General features: G+C 37.9%; 1 protein-coding gene across 1 annotated transcript; it reads right to left on the bottom strand.

Annotated features, from left to right (window-relative positions):
• Positions 1-7,598: 7,598 nt before the first annotated feature.
• Positions 7,599-17,322, bottom strand: map1lc3b (microtubule-associated protein 1 light chain 3 beta). The gene is made up of 4 exons (XM_034141373.1): positions 17,062-17,322; positions 13,394-13,449; positions 9,887-9,993; positions 7,599-9,048 (listed from the first exon to the last, which is right to left on the bottom strand). The coding sequence occupies exons 1-4, from the start codon at positions 17,099-17,101 to the stop codon at positions 8,871-8,873; spliced, it is 381 nt and encodes a 126-aa protein (XP_033997264.1). The 5' UTR covers positions 17,102-17,322; the 3' UTR covers positions 7,599-8,870.
• Between the last annotated feature and the right edge of the window lie 474 nt (positions 17,323-17,796).

The raw sequence follows: 17,796 nt of genomic DNA, 5'->3' as shown, positions 1-17,796 counted from the left end.
GGGTATGGGACCTTATTTCGGAAAAATTATGCATTGAAGTCAATGGGGAGAGAAAACTTATCTTTCGATCCCGTTTGAATTGTGCCATGAATTACACATATGATGTTTGTCAATCTTAAAAAATCATTTCCATGTCAAAAAAGTCACAGTTTGTCGTAAAACTGTTGAAATATAAGACTATGAAAAATACGCAACTAGAAAGACTACAAATCCCAGAGTCGCGTAAGTGATGTCACAATTGAGACACTACGATATACGTATAATACCGTATATATACGATCAGCGCCATATAGATATAATCTATCTATATGGCGCTGGCTAAGATAAGATAACTTTAACAAGATGCCTGTGTGCTTAGTACCAGGTTGTTATTATACCAGCAATGGGTCTTGCTCGTTCTTTCGCTTCCCGTCTGATGAAAGAGGAGTGTGTGGATCAAGTTAGCTACCTAGCTAGTAGCTAGCACGTTAGTTAGCATTACAGCCTTGTCATTTTTATTAGCCTTAACATGAAGTAACATTAAGTAACCCAAAATGTTAAACAGTAAGAGTAGTAGTCATATTTCGTGAACCCTTTGAATAGTACTGTCACCGGTGTGATCATTCTATAATACACCATTTAAGCCCGGGGGAGAAATGCTAACGCTAATGTTAGCATCGGCGATCTTCTCTACTTCATGCTATCTGCACAAATGGTTGACATTAAACATTAAAACGACCAGGCAGTTCAGAGAGAATCAAAGGAAGGCAGGCAGGCAGCTTTGCATGACATTCTTCAGGACGTGTTTCATTGTGGTGATAGTGAGGGTCGTTGTGTTGACAAGACAGTAGTGACGGCCATCTTGGTGACGTCACGTGTGTTGTTGACCAGAGATGTAGTTCATTTAGCGTTTCACACAAACAAATGTGTTACTTCACAGTTTTACGACACTTTTTTTTTTTTTTGACTTGCAAAATTATCTTTTAAATTGACAAACATCATATGTGTAATTCGTGGCACAATTCAAACGGGATCGAAAGATAATCTTTCTCTCTCCATTGACTTCAATGCATAACTTTTCCGAAATAAGGTCCCATGGGGCTCCACCGGAAGGGGAGGGACTTCGCCACTCTATAAGGAGTGAGGGTGACGCGCTACCAAAACCGGAAGCTGCATACACTCTGGTGGCTACCATTAGCAGCTAACTTTTCCGCTCCGATTTTTACATAAAAAATGGAATTATGGATTATAAATAATTTCTTCAAAGGCACAGGTACATTATCAACCTATGGATCAACAGTTGTAGCATTTTTTTTTTTCGTTTTAATGCCATTGAACACGTCTTTTTACCTAATTGACAGCTACGGTGAGACGATCTGCCGTAAAAGCTCCGTAAAGATACGTGTTGTGATGTCTGTGTTTGCTTCCCCTGACGCAAGTTTGGATCGCTCAGTGATGATACTATACCTAAATAATCAGTGAAGTCTCAGCTTTAATCAGCTATATTGTATGTGCAGCTACGATAAGTAATAAGGGTATCTTTATCTTGAATTGTGTGCCGCAGTGCGTTAGATTTTTTTCGCTCAGGGGTCATTTAGACGCTTCTTATGAGACTTGTGTTTTGTTTTGGTAAAAATGGTTCATATCTTCAGTTAGCTGAGATTCTTCCCGTTAATCTGGTGCTACACATTAATAGTTTCATAAATGTTAAGAAGCCCTGAGACATTATCTCGAAAACAAAACGGTGGGAGGGGTCCAATGAGGGGACCGCCGTGCTTAAGAGGTTAATAGATGTTATTATTATCCACCTTTTTGTTTTATGTCCTTTTATTTAAAACATTCTTTGAGACTTCATCTTCTGGTTGAAATTTCAATAAATGTAATTTGTATAATCACTCTTTTGTCTTTATTCTACATGAAAATGTTAGAGATTCCATTCAAATCTGTTGATTATTCATATCTTCCTCAGGCTAGGAATAGTATGTCGAATTTTTAATGCTGAATGTATATCATTTTCTCACAGGATATAGAATGAGACAACACAGTTTTTATCCATTGTGTATGAATGCTTCAGCTCTTCAGACCAACATAGTAAGATGTGAGCATGTTCCTAATTGTGTTGGTATGCAACCTAGGTCTGGTCTGTTTAATAAAGCAAATCTGCCACTTTTATATTGTAGAATTTGTTAAATTAAAGCAGTCTTTAATTGTTTGTCCTAAACATAGCAATATATGCTTTTGAAATGTAACATGTCTTTGAAAAAATAATAGTATACAGTTCATATTGTGTATCACCTTTAACTTGAAAATACATAGATGTGTTTTTTTAATCTATAAAATAAATAAATAGACAGACAGACACTTTATCAATCCTGGGAAATTATTTAACAGCAGCGGTGTATTCAGGTATTAAAATACGTAAAGTTGGAATAAAGTATAAACTACACAACACAAGTATAATGCACAGCAATCCATAAGATAAGTCCGATATGTTCATGAAAACTCCCCAGGAGACACCAACACTAACGTGGCCGAGTGGACTCCGGAGTTTGCTGCATGAGTTGCACTGTATGATCTGTAGTGTAGTGGGCTGTCACTCAAAAACTGAGTAGCCAATGGGGACGCACCCCTGAAAGTCCGCCCACCTGGAATGTTTGTGTCAAAATCGAAAACAAAAAATGAGGGAGCGCAAACGAGAAGAGCTGCAGCGAGAGCAAGGGCTGTTTCTGAATATTTGAGGGCCCTGAGCAAAATTGAACACAGGGGCCCCCGAAAAACAACTTTCGCCCCTACTGGACCAATGGCCCCATTCATATCCCTGAATGACTTAATGGCATATTGCAATCACTATAATAAAAAATAAAATGCATTTTATTTATTAATAGCCTGCAAATATAAATAATCCACAGTAAACACACAATTTCAGTGTGTGTGCGAAAAACAGCTTGTGCCAATTGCGACTAACAAATTAAACTTTAAGAAAGGTTTATTTTCACATTGACCAAATATCATGCATGTGGTGATTGGTTACTTAAAACATTCTTGACATAGTTTCTTCATTTTTCCTGATCATAATAAATATCTACTCCATAAACTAATTCCCCCATTACAATTCCTCAAACTGTATATGTTGAAGACCATTTAAAAAATCATTTGTCCCCACCACTTTCAAAACAAGGTGACGCTCTTGCTGGTAAATATGTCTTAATAAGTTTGCTATATTATAACAAATACTTTAATATACCAGCATCCCTTGTGTCCTTTACGGTTACTTTTTTACTCCACTACAGTTATTTTAACACTCACAGTTAGTTACTATATCAAAACACATGATACACAGTATTTTTTGTATCTTAATTTGGTCCACACTTACAAACTATAAAAGTAAAATGCTCTTACATGTATAAAAACAGGAAAACATTATCTATTCTGCATAACAAATACTTTTACTTTTGATACTTGAAGTACGTTTAAGTGTTCAATTCTTCTGTACTTAATGTTATATTGAACTGGGCCATTGTGCAGAATGAGTAATTTTTGGTGCTTTAAGTACATTTTGACGCTAATATTTTACTTTTACTTAAATACAATTGGAAAATCAGGACTTTTACTTGTAGTGGAGTATTTAAAGTCCATATTGTTTGTACTTTTAATAAAGTAAAGGATCTGAGTACATTCTTCCATCACTGAGTGCATACCCAGGAGTCATTTGGTCCGGGGCGTGTCTGCACCACTTTTTGAAACGGCCAGTTTAGTCCCCACCACTTTTAAAACTATAATTTGATTAATGTTCTAAAAAATACAGCGATCACAGAAATGTAATAAATGCGAACGCTTTGAGAAAGGTTTATTTGCAAAAGACAACATTTATGTTATACTCTATAGAACAGTTTGTCCAGTCAAACTTGCTGGCTGTTTTTCTGGGGACCCATGTGGTGCAATTTGGACATGAAACACATTGAATATTAGTGACCATAGAATAGAAAATAGGAAAGCACATTTTTCCCGCTGTTTGAACTGTAGAGCTTGGCCTGATGATGGAAGGGCACAGAAAGCTTTTTCCCCTTTGAGTCTTTAGAATAGCTCTTCATATTGATAAATAAAATCTGCTGTGCTAAAACTATAAGAACTTGTGCTAGAGGGCTCTAACCAGCGTTTCAGTTCCAGCAAGAGAAAATAATGGCCCATCCTACCATAGCTAGGGATCTGTCTACTAATTTTAGGCACTGGTTAAGTAAGGGATAATGTGCAGCGAGGCGGTCATTATGGGGAAAAGAACACCCGACAGGCTCTTCAGGGATCCCGACGCGAAGAGTTAATAACTACTGTTAAGCCTGAGAGACCCCGGTACCGGGGCCCTCCCGCAACATCTTGCAGGAAACAGTGTCTGAGGGCATGTTCATTTAATAAACTATGAATGTTTTATATCCATGTAACGGGAAGAAACTCATCTAACTGATAATTTTTTTTTTTTTTTTCAAAAAACCCCCCACAATGCTAACGCTGAGCCTCTGAATTAGCAACGAGCGAAAAATGCTAACAGATTTACTGCACCGAAACTCACTCACAAAACCTTATTATTTATCCTTTCTGCACATTCAACCCATCGATCTGATCGTGAGATGATACAGAATCGATGGGTACATACATTATCACTCTATGATACGAACTTGCGACTTTATAAACAAAAACAGACATCAAAACATGTGGCGCTAGGTAGCTAAAAACACTAACATGGCTTACCTGTGTCGTAGTCTGGTCAAAAGTGGTCTTCAATGGCATTAAAACGATAAAAACGCTGCTGAAGTTAATCCATAGGTTAATCCAATGTGTCTGTGTCCCTTTGAAATGATTTCTGATAATCCATAAGCAATAAAACTGCTTTTCCGTTTCCAGATGTCAGAGCAAGAAATAGGTTCGCTCTGATGCAAACCCCCACCTTTTTTTTGTACCATGTGTGTGAGAGGGGAAATTCCCCTTCGATTCTATTGGCTCTAACTGTCAGAAAGAGATGTCAATCACCAAAATCGACCAATGGGTTCCAGAGAAACGGTAAAACCCCCATTTCCACCCAAATCACCTCAGAGGTGGAGTTTTTTTGCTAAATCTCTCTAAAAAGGTCAAATGTCACTTGTTTTGCATCAATCTTGATACAGGGTACTTATTATATGTTGTACTTTGGATTCCTAAAGCTTTTAGTCTACCTTACCATCATCCAAGGGTAGTTTTCACTATACTGTAAGTAAAAAAGAATTTTTGGACGGACACTATAATTTACAGTGAATTTTCTTTAAAATAAAAAACATCTATATTGATTCTACATCCAACTCACAGGTTTATCATTACTTTGAGAAAAAAGATTATTAATTTAACTGTTTTAGAAGGGAAGATATGGTCATTTGTTCTGGGAATGTCATTTTCGAGCCTGATACCTGAAAAACAGGCTCAGGCTTAACAGGTTAACGTCACTTCGTTTGACAATCTGTGTGACCTGAGGATTTTGTAGCTGTTCAAAAGTGTTCTTCCAGTGTTGCAACATACATAACAGAACAGAAAGTCAATACTGCTGCTGATGCTGCCATGTCAGCTGATGAGTTCAGCAGTTTCAGAGAGCGATCTGGGCCCTCAATGATTTGGCTCTGATGCTGTTTTGAAGGAAGAGTGTCCTGTGCTAAGGGCCAAAACCAAGGGAGTGAGAGCTTGCTGCACATGCTGCCCCTGTCAGAGACTGCTGTTTGGCTCAGGTGCTTACATCTTGTGAAATGGATGATTTGGCATTGTATGCTTCTTTCATTTGAGATGTTTTTTTGTCACTGGTGGAAAGTGATGTAAAAGACTGATACTGATGTTGTGTTCACAGTCGAGGATGGGGTTGAACAACTCTGTTCCTGAGAAAAAGATTATTCTTGACTGTACCCTGGTTAAGGGCGTGGTAGCTGTTGGTGTGTTTCTGACATTGCAAACTGAGGGTGTACATTTTATTTTGTGCAATGTCTTGGCTGATTTTGTGTACAGTATGTCATAAACTCCAGGTTAGCGGAGGTTAGAGGTCACCTGATCCTGCGTGATGACACAGGCTATAGCCAAATCAGACCTTGATTTTCTGCCAGTCAAGAACACTGTTGACGTTGTTATGGTGGTCCCATCTCTGTCTGAGCTTCCTTTATCACTGTCACATAATAAAGCAGTACAGGAGCAACAAAGTGATTATTCTTTGAAATACAATTTTGAGTTTTGCCTAACGTAGTGCTTGTTCAGAAAATGAGTTCCTGTGGATAAAAGTGGTGTGACTGATGTTTATGACAGGTGTGGTAACATTGGTGTCGTCACTAGAAATAGGAGGAGAAGCTTGTTTTTTGCCATGTATTTCAGACAGAAACATAACAAAGACTGAAATGCCATTTTGTTTGAGCAGATAAGCCAGGCAGACATTGGATGTTGCTGCTGGTTAATGCTGTACTTGAATCTCCATGTGCAGATCAGATTGAGCTCTGAAAGTCATTCATACAAAGTGACACAGCAGGGATCTTCCAGTTGGGACTCATCGTAACAAACACAATGTCAAAAAAAGATTTAGAAGAATAATAAAAGGCAAGGGTGGATGATATGTTGTCAAATAAAGGTTTTCATCGTAACATTAATGAAGAGCTGGGATTTTTTTTTTTTTTTTTTTTAAGGAACGCTGCTCTGCCCAGCACTTTCCCAGCATCTGAACACCCAGGTAAAGTTCTCCAGCATTGCTTTCCAACTGCTAGCTAAAGGAATATTCTACAGCCATGAAGTTAGCATCAATCTGACCCCAGAGACCAAAGCTAGCAAGGCTAGTCTCTGTTCATCAAAACAGGATGTCCAGAAAGTCTTCACCTTTCACCTTGTGTGTACTCTCCCTTTAGTTAAAAAACACAACACTATAGAACTTGTCTAGCAGCTTCCATTTAGCCTGCGGCAGATAAACACCAACTCCTGTCGATGACTAGAATGACTGACAGGTTGTTAGAGCCTAAAAAAGAAAGTGCACTTTATATTTATTCGGAGAAACAGAGTGAGATGCATTTTGCACAATGCTTTTATATTTTCACATTTTAATTAATATTTGAATATTGTCAACTATATTTTAAAAGTAAATGGCCAAATGGCTTTAGCATTTGTGTTTTTTGAATTTTCAGAGAATTGTTATATAAAAAATGTTGATTATTCCATTCCTTAAAAATTAGGTTTTATTATTTATATTACATTTTCATTTTGCAATGAAATTAATATTTGAATATTGTCAACCGTAAAGCAGGGTTGACCTTTCACAAATGGCTTGTCCATGTTTATTTCATATCGTCAGCAAGCCATAGTAAAAATGAAAATGTCATTATTACATTTTTATTTAATTCTGACACAATTAGCGCATATTTTAGAGGTAAATAAAAGCTATTATGATTGTGCGTTTTACATTTTTATTTCAATAATTCTTCCAGGTGATACACAACTCCCTGGCTGCAGACTATTTTAACAACTATGTCCAGTTACTGTAAATATGAAACATTCATATCTGAACCAGCTTTGCACGTACTTAGAAATAAACATCTAATAAAGTGAATATGACTTAAAAAAGACAAAAAGAAAGAAAATGTACTTTTTTTTCTCCTTTTATTGTTTACAAAATACCAACATAAATACATAAGAGGCTGTGTGATATTGATGTGTGTATGCGTGTGTGAAACAGAGGGGCAGGCAGAAAGAAGACCACTGTGCCGAATGCCCCCCCCCCCCCCGTTACACACACACAGTGGCTTTGTACTTCACATACAGTAGACAGCGAAGACATGTCAGACTAAGAAAATAAAAATCACATAAAAGAAAATGATAAAATACTGCGATATATAAAAGCAGTTAAATCGAAGAAGATGGTGAGGAGGAGGACAGAAGGACCATCTAGAGACAGACAGGATTTTTTTTTTTTTTTTTAGAGTGCAGGTTTTCCCCACAATGAAAGTGCTTGTTGAGTTTCAGCAGAGTCAAACCGAACAGCTCTGGGAAATCAGCCCTGTAGATTTGACCTTTCTTCATCACCTTAATAAATACTTGTGATAAAGGAGATAAAAGTAAAAAAATGGCAGCCCCCTCCTCTCATCAGCATTTATCACCCTCCATTCACACATGCACTCGGACCATGCTCCTTGTAGTGTGTCCACACTCTCATTGGAAACCCTTTTTATACTTTAAGCTCTATGATCTGTACACCAAGGCATTTTTAGTTGCAAACAATCATCCATTTCAAGAGCAGAAGCAGTTCCCAAACATGTTTTTGTTACAGTGAAGATGCTTTTAGGATACAAGGCAGGGAGGCGTTAAAACACAGAGGAATAGAGGGAATGTGACACACGCTGCAGAGTTGCTTGGATTAATAAGATCTTTGCTATTTCCTTAGCATTTTACTCTGGCAATAGTACTCTAAAAATCTAAAACGTTCCCCTTTAACTGCAATAAAAACAACCCTAGAAACCCTTAACTTTCTCCAGCGCCTGTCCCCAAAAACCCTTAAAACTAAGGTTGGCTTTGATCATTGGCTAATGTATATATTTATATATAAGTGGTGGAGCGTTACCACTTTAGCACTACCTGAAATGTATATATACATTAACATAAATACAGCCGAGGAGACCACAAAACTGAAAATAACAGGCGGTACGTTGCCATGACAGCAGACATGATTCACCAGATAGGGCGATAAAGAACGGGTTCCTCATCTTAATATGCCGACCAATCAATCTGGGAATTATCTTACGCTGTGTTTAGATTTAGTTTGCAAGACTAAAAGGTGTGTGGCTTAAACACGGAGGGGGGCTAAGAACTACAATTGTCCGATGGCCTGTCAGGTGGAAGAAGAAACAGGAAGTGGTTCACTGATTGGTCAGGGCGGTGCCGAAGGTCTCCTGGGAGGCGTACACCATGTAGAGGAAGCCGTCCTGGTCACGCTCACGCTCGTACACCTCGGAGATGGCGGCCGACACGGAGACCATGCTGTGGCCATTAGCCAGCAGGAAGAAGGCCTGGTTAGAGTTCAGCTGCAGGCGCCTCCTGGGGGGGGAGACCAGGACATGGCAGCGTGAGGAGGGGAAATACAGGGGGACAGGAAAAGAAAGGAGAGTTAACACTAGAACCGCCAGGGGTCGCTGTATACCTAAAACCGCCAACGGGTCAAATGTACCCGCTATTAGAATGCATTGATTTTCAAGGTACAATGTTCTTTTATTTATCATACTAGAACACAGGGTTAAGAGTGAGTTCTGATCGCACAGTGATGAAACTTATACCAATAGAATCTGTGGACTCACAGCTTTGTTTGTGCAGATTGCATGAAGTATAAAAGATCGCTAAAAGTGTCTATCTATCTATCTATCTATCTATAACTATCTATCTATCATCTATCTCTCTCTCTATCTATCTATCTAGCTATCTTAGATAGATAGATAGATAGATTTCCTAATGAAAAGAAAGGAGAGGAAATGAAAAGAAAGGAGAGGATAGGAAAAGAAAGGAGAGGATAGGAAAAGAAAGGAGAGGAAATGAAAAGAAAGGAGAGGAAATGAAAAGAAAGGAAAGGAAATGAAAAGAAAGGAAAGGAAATGAAAAGAAAGGAAAGGAAATGAAAGGAAATGAAAAGAAAGGAGAGGAAATGAAAAGAAAGGAGAGGAAATGAAAAGAAAGGAGGGAATAGTAAAGTAAACGAGAGTACCATACATTTGATGAAAATAAGAGAAAAGGGAGGAAGGTCAAAGGAAGGAAATGAGAGAACAGAGGAAGTGATAACAAATGAAAGGTGAGAACAAACAGGAAGTAAATGACAGGAAAGGGACTAAAGGAGAAATAAATAGAGAAAGAGAAGGAGCAGAGAGTAGAGGACTGAAGTTGTTACCTGATGATCTTGATGAGCTCACTCATGTTGACGTGGTCTGGCACCAGGAACTTGGTCTTGTCCAGGATGGGGAGCTGCTTCTCTCCTTTGTACCTCTCAATGATCACCTACACAACACGCACACACACACACAATACATGAATCACACACACACACACACACACACAATAAATGAATCAATCTCATCTTCTATTCAGAGGGAAATCTGTAGTTCCTCTGCTTGTTTTAGAGCAGAGTCCCTGATCAATAGTGCGAGATAGATGAAGTCACACATATCAGGTGATAAACACTGATCATGGCCCTCTGCCCTGTCCTCGTGAATGGCTCTGCTTGAGCAACGAACATGGAATCTTTCATTGAGTAAGACATGTAATCAGGTTAGAGAGAAGGCCTTTAAAGCAGCACTGTCAGCACAGAGCGCTCCCTCACTGACCGAGGGCACAGTGCTGCTGTAACACTAATCCACTGAGGCCTGCTGCACAGACGGAGGGTATACAATTCAAAACACTCAGTTACTGATCTGAGCCATCCACTGTCTTCCTGTGTAAGCTATAATAATCCTTGTTCAATGTAAGTGATAGGGAGCTGTCTGACATCTTCTGGGAGTTCCTAACTGCTGGACATCAATACAGTGGTGCAGGAATGAGTCCTCAACCCTGAAATGAGTGAGCATTTTGAACACTGCCAGGCTCTCTCGTCACACAGTCAATGGTTTTCTGCAAGTTTCCGGAAATGATGGTTAACCCAAGCTTACAAGATATTTTACATTTTGTTCTACAACATGAAATATGTCAGTAAATACTCTACTGGTGAATATCTGAAGCACTTGTGTTTTAAAAATGGCAGTGCTAACAAGTGACTAAATGAAAGTACTAAACTAAAAAAGGACAATAACACCAATGTTGCGCAAGAACACTTCTGTAAATATCAAAAAACAAAACAATATAAATACAAATGCTCATGTGCAATTATTACTACTTTTACAGTTTATTTACAAACCGTTAACGTTATAGACTCCTTCATTACTTTATTTATTAACATGCTTTTTTAATTCAATATACAAGTCTACTTTTTTCCGATCCCTTTTGCCTTTTATCTGCAGTGTATCTTTGCTGCTGTGATGGCGTACATTTCCCCGCTGCGGGGCGAATAAAGGAATTCTGATACTGATATTCTGATAATGAAATCATGTGATCGTGAGGTAGTTTGTTCAAAGCCTAACATTAGCCTTTTACTTTTGGCACTTGCATTGACACTTATGTGGAGACTATCCTGCTGAAGATAAATAGTCTCTACTATTTTTTAAATCTATATTTTACTTTTAATAAGTAAAAAAAAACACAAATTCTCACCCTGAGAATTTGTGTTTTTATTTATGCTAAAAACTGCTCAATTAAATAAGGATAATTAATATGAATTTCACTGTGTTACATGAAAAAGACATTTGAGCAAGTATTATAAGTGCTTTGCCCTCTGTTTGGCCTGAAAGCCGGGTTGTTTTGTTCAGTGGGGCGGAGCCTGCTCTGAGAGCTATAATCTGTCTGTCATACAGTCTGCTGCCCCCCCCCCCCCTCTCTCTCTCAGGCTCCACTGTGGCCGGCCGATGGATTTGCATTACAGTTACACAGCGCATCTGCCTCTGGTGTCAACATTTACCATGACCACACACACACACACACACACACACACACACACACACACACACACACACACACACACACACACACACACACACACACACACACACACACACACACACACACACACACACACACCACACACACACACACACACACACACACACACACACACACACACACCACACACACACACACACACACACACACACTACACACACACACACACACACACCACACACACACACACACACACACACACACACACACACACACACTACACACCACACACACACACACACACACACACACACACACACCACACACACACACACACACACACACACACACACACACACACACACAACACACACACACACACACACACAACACACACACACACACACACACACACACACACACACACACACACACACACACACACACACACACACAGATTAATCGAGCAGGTGAAACTCGAGGTGTGCCTTTGTTTATTGGTGGTTGCTAGGAGATTCTGCACAGGGAAGCATTTGCAACCGTTTCTCAGGAGGAAAGCTACCGTGGTCACTGCAGTAAAAAAAAAAAAGCCTGCTCACAAAAAAACTATTTACAGAAGTAACTATGAACATGTACTAGAGCATGGGTTCCCAAACCTTTCAGCCCGCGACCCCCAAAATAACAGTGCCACGGGGGAAGCCTCGCTGCGGGGAAATTCTACAGATGGCCAGTCCACCCCTGAAAAATGTCTATGCACACGTTATTATTAATAATAATTAAAAAAAAAATAAGGTTAGGGTTATTTAATTTATAATTTATATATTTTAAATGTTTCATTCATCATCTCGCGACCCCCCGACCCCCTCTTTGGGAACCCCTGTACTAGAGTACTGTGCTTAAATACAACTTTAAGGAACTACTAGGAGGGAAACAGTGAGCTCCACTACATTTAATTATCTGATAGCGTTAGTTACTAGTTATTTTAGAGATTAAGGTATGTAGAGTTCGACTGTAAGAACAACTTTAAAAACCAAGTTTTAGTATTTTTACACTACCAAAATGTCAAGATTTATGATTTTCTTTAAATTATTTGAACCATTTTAATGTATTTTTGTTATAATTTTAAGGTGTTGATAGGACAAAACAAATAATATCAAAGGTGTGACTTTAGGCTACTGGTAATTGTGACAATAATTCTCACTATTTTCTTGATTTTTTATAAACCTTTAACCTTATAAACATCAAAGTATAAAGTAATACTCATATTAATCCATAATGAAAAATAATCATTCCTTGCAGTCTTATACAAAATAGTTAAATATGAGCTCCACCTAAAAATGAATAATTTCTTTACATTAATGCACTAAGTCAAAATAACCTAATGATATAATATATAAAGGTATACCACTCACAGGGGACATTATACTTTAAGTAGATGTTTCTAGTTATACCTGCATAATTTAAGTAACATTTTCAACTTTTTTTGTAACAGAATAATGTAATTGTTTGGTCTAAATACTTCCTCTACCACTGACAAAATATGAAATAAACTTAGAATAACCACCCTCAATGCAACAATAAAATCTCAAAAACAGAAGTCCAGAAGCACAAGGCCTTTTAAGAAATGTGTCTTCTGACAACAAACGACATTTAAACTATTAAAAAGACAGTTCAGAGTACACCCAGGAAACTTGTGGTAACACTTTCCGTTGCAGTACGATTTTCTTGTTCTTACTCGAGTTTCCTGCATGCCGTTTTGCACGTCACCACGTTTGTTTTCTCAAAGTGGCTTGAGAAAAATGTGGCTTTAGTGTATTCACTGTATAAGCTTTGGTGTACAATCAATGATTGCAAGTGCATCAGAACTCACGGGTATCTTGTTGGGGTGCTGCTCTCGGATCAGTCGCACATCTTCTACTCTTTGTTCTGTTGGAGAGAGAAACAGACTCAGGTTAATGCAAAGTAACAGAAACAAAGATAAGCAGGTCAGTAGAGGCTAGCACTGATGAAGACAGATGAAATCATAGACAAAGCAGATGCAAAGTCATGAACAGAGAACACAAATACTCAGGTGTAAACAAACCTACAGGCAGGTTATACCAGAAATTCTCTCTCCACCCATGTATGCATTGCATAGAGTACAGAAACACAGACCCCAGTGCTTTGAAATCAATTCATAAAAATTCCTATTACATTCTCAATACTAGAAACATCTGGGGGAATTATTAAATGTTTTACACAGAAAATGTGTGTGGGAGCCTTTGCAGACTATTAACATGCACAAAGACCTATATAACACACTACAGGAAAGGGTAAACCCCAAAAGCACAATAGGGTCCCCACTGGACAGAACTGACTCACTGTTGCCTCTGTGGCTAGTCAGTTAGCATGCTAATTTCAGTTTTCTTTTTCAAAACTCCTGATACAACAATGACCCTTTTTATTCACTAAATGCCCTCAGTCTAAGCTACATAATTTAAAATCATGCTCAAGTGTAAGTATCTCAGCTAAAGAGTTTTTCCTCCACAATGATTACTCAAAAGATCAGGTCAGTAACACGGCTGCTGATTGGATGGATCTGTTAGGCACTAATGAGCTGTGGTAGCCCCTCCTTTCTGAGGTTTAACTCCATTTTAGGTTACAGATAACACCCTGGGCTTACTGCACTTTGTACTCACATCAACAACAACAGTCTCATGGTCAAAAAGGGATCAATCAAAGAACTCGAGCATGAGGAACACATCTTGTGATCATTCCCATCAGTTTTTAAACGTTGACTTAACCTTTGGTAGAAATAGAAAAAATGTTGATTTAGAGAACCAATAAGTCATAGGCAATAAACGCTGCAGGATTTGGATAAAAATGACTAGTTTGGGTTATTTTGACTGATATTGCAATATGATTTACGATATTAGGGATTCCATTTTTATAATAATTTTATAAAATAATTTTTCTCATTATTACTTTTTTTTTTTTAAAGATAAAATTAAAATGATACTGTAAGAAATACAACTTCAAATTTGGCAATTTATTTCTTATTTGAATTTTTTTTTGCGTAGTAGTAGTATTTGATGTATTGGGTCATTGTGGAACCAGTTTTAACTATACAGTACCACAATATGTTTATCCATAGTAATGAATCATGTTTTACTACTGTACTAATCATTTCTAATCGGCAGCCCTGATGTCTGTCAGAGTACTTTGAGTTACTAGCATTTAGACTTGTTACATTCTTAAAAGGTCATTAGTTTGCTAAATGTTAAGAAATATAATTAAATCAACTGTCAAATGTTTATTTTGCTGTAGCCACAAGTTTCATGCCCAACTTGAGGAAATAGGACATTGTTTCATGGCTGCGTGCTAATCAGGATGAGTTCACCGCCCAGGAACAGGCAGCTCTGTGTGCGTCTCATCTGACTCTCTTGACCGCACCCAGCAAGCGACAAACAGCCTTTGACTCATCACTTTTCAGTCATAAAAGAGAACAAACGCTGAAAATGGGAAGCAGTTGTTCTAAAAGCATAAGGGGTATTCCACATAATGTCTTTCGTGTCATGATATGGGAAATAGTCAATACCACTTGGCAAAGCTGGAAGATGTCCTGAGTCATTGTCATGACCTAATATACAGATATGCAACCGGAACTGGTTCACACCCGGATACAGCGTGTCAGTGCAGTGTGTAGTGAACATTAGCAAAAGGGTGAAGCTTTAAAACTGAATTTACCCAAATGTGTGCCCAGATAATACCCAAAATATGATGACAGCTAGTAAAGACTATCACAATATAAAAAAGGAACAAAGTACATTTACTCAAGTACATTTGCTTAAGTACTATATTGACATTATTGTACTTTGCTTCAGAAATGCTACATCTACTCCACTACATTTTTAGAGGCAATTACTGTACTTTTTACACCTTTATATTTATTTTAAACTCATCCTTGTTACTTTTTTACATAGAAAAACACATACTGTAATATGCTTATGGAAAGATGGAGTGCAGTACTACTAATATACAACCCAGTATTTAAGATATAGGTAATTTGGTTTCAGATTTACAAACTACAACTTCAAAATGCTCTTCCATGTATTTGTTTAAAAATATATTTATATATAGGCCTACTGTGAAAAGAGTCGTTCTGCATACTACTTTACACTTTTACTTTTGATACTTTGAGTACATTTAGCTGATAACTGTTTGTAATGCTCTTTCAGGAGTTTTTTTTAATAGAGTATTTTAAAACCATAGTGTTTCTACTTTTACTTAAGTTAAAGAGTTCCATCTCTGATAAACAACCACTAAAATGGAAAACTGTGTTAGCGGTGACGTACACAGCTAAGTTAGTACGCCACTTTGAGCTATGTTGTGATATATAATGATATATTTCCAAATTATTTACTTGTTAAATGTATTTACACTGTGTGTAATATTTATTGGTCATACCTCATTAGGTTTCTGAAGGTATTACACTAATAAAGAGTAATTTAAAGCTTTAGCTTAGCATTCTTTAGCTTGTTTTCAGATACAGTCCAACACACGTGAAGATGTTCTCGTTGCTGTCCGGCCTTCTTCACGTGCTCTGGTTGTGCACATTTGGACCAATAATGAGATGTTAACAGGAAGTCGGCTGCTATTAGTCATACTGGGAATTATTCCACTGCTCATGACAACAGTTTCCATTTTCATAATAAATAAGATTCATATAATTATACTAAAGTACTTGCAGGTTTTTAATTTAAATTCCAATCACTGAGAAGCACCACAGAGTATATGACGTCAGAGAAAGGCAAGTGGAAAAACGATAAACTAATCCGAGTATTTGTAAAAGCACCACAGGCATCGTCTTGACAGGGGAAGCCTAAACTAAACTAGAATCCGCATCGAGGCTGTGGCCTACCCTTCAAACACAAAGACACCAAAAGGTAATCTTCGTCCTTTTAGATAACATTTTGACTGTGTGCCCTTTTTTAAAAGTCCTCTCTTCTCCTATCCACAAACTGTCCCATCCCCCAATCCTGCAGCTCTGTTTTCTCTGCCCTGCGTTTCGACACCACTTTGTTTTTCTCCCACAGCTCGGATGCAAATAAACACACCAACACTCAGGGAGAGACAGGCCTGCACCAAATGGCACTATTACATCTGTTAGCCTAGATACTATACTTAACCCTGTTTATATACGAGTGGAAACCATTTTTATTAAAACTATAACGTCTGCTATATTTTAGGTAAGTTGACACGACCTCTACATATTGTTATGTTTTTCTAATAAGCTGTACGAAGACATACGTGCATTATGCTATCCCCTCTTTCAGTCAAATATATATTTAAACAGTAAACTGAACCAGCTAAACAAAATGAACGCTAATACTCGCCAGTGGGATAATAACCAACAACTATCTGGCCTGTCTAGATAAACGTAATGTAGTTCAGGCTTGCATAGTTTAGATAAACAGCTTCAAACACACAGTATACTGTAACTCAAAAGACAGAGAGCAGAGTGTGTAAAATGCTAAAAGAAGCCGTAATAACACTTACCGAATGTCCTTCTTTGTTTGAAGGTTTTTTCTGAAGGCATATTGCGTCAAAGTCAACCAGTTGGCAGTAGATAAAAACGGAGGTAGCGGCTGTAACAACAATTCAAAAGCTAAAAACGATGTATAAAAGTCTCAGTTGTCAACCGCGCTGGTAGCTTCTTGCTAAAATACAAAGTAAAGGACACTAGTTCACAGACGGTTTGATGTCCTCGCTTCCTTCCTCTCGCTGTGTTGTTATCACCAGGACTAGCTCGAGCAAGCAAAACAAACCTGTCAGCTGACCTCTGACGTCATCTCTCTCTCTCTCTCTCTCTCTCTCTCTCTCTCTCTCTCTCTCTCTCTCTCTCTCTCTCTCTCTCTCTCTCTCTCTCTCTCTCTCTCTCGACATTATGACAATCATGTAATCATTGTACATGAATTACAAAATGTCTTTAAAATAATATAAACATTCAAAGCGAATAATGCATATATACCAACTGTAAAGAATACGTATATTCAGAAGAGTATATAAGAATACACACTATAAAATATACAAAATAAATTAGAATACTCTCTTATATATGAATCTACTAAAGGGACAGAAACATATAGGCATAGTTTGCTATATACATTAAAATTGTGCAGTAGCTTTTCATTCAAGTTAATCGATATCCTGTGAGGTAGTGTAGCTGGCTTCAATATTAAAGGTCACCTCTTATGCAAAATGCACTTTTTGATGTCTTTTATACATTAATAT

The sequence above is a fragment of the Trematomus bernacchii genome, unplaced genomic scaffold (genome assembly GCF_902827165.1).
Source record: "Trematomus bernacchii unplaced genomic scaffold, fTreBer1.1, whole genome shotgun sequence".
Taxonomy (NCBI): Eukaryota; Metazoa; Chordata; class Actinopteri; order Perciformes; family Nototheniidae; genus Trematomus; species Trematomus bernacchii.
This window is presented reverse-complemented; position numbering and strand designations above follow the sequence as displayed.

Coding starts and splice junctions, on each gene's coding strand:
- map1lc3b (XM_034141373.1), bottom strand. CDS start 17,101: ATGCCTTCAGAAAAAACCTTCAAACAAAGAAGGACATTCG. Junction 13,450..17,061: donor CAAACAAAGAAGGACATTCG/GTAAGTGTTATT, acceptor TCTCTCCAACAG/AACAAAGAGTAGAAGATGTG. Junction 9,049..9,886: donor GAGCTCATCAAGATCATCAG/GTAACAACTTCA, acceptor CTCCCCCCCCAG/GAGGCGCCTGCAGCTGAACT.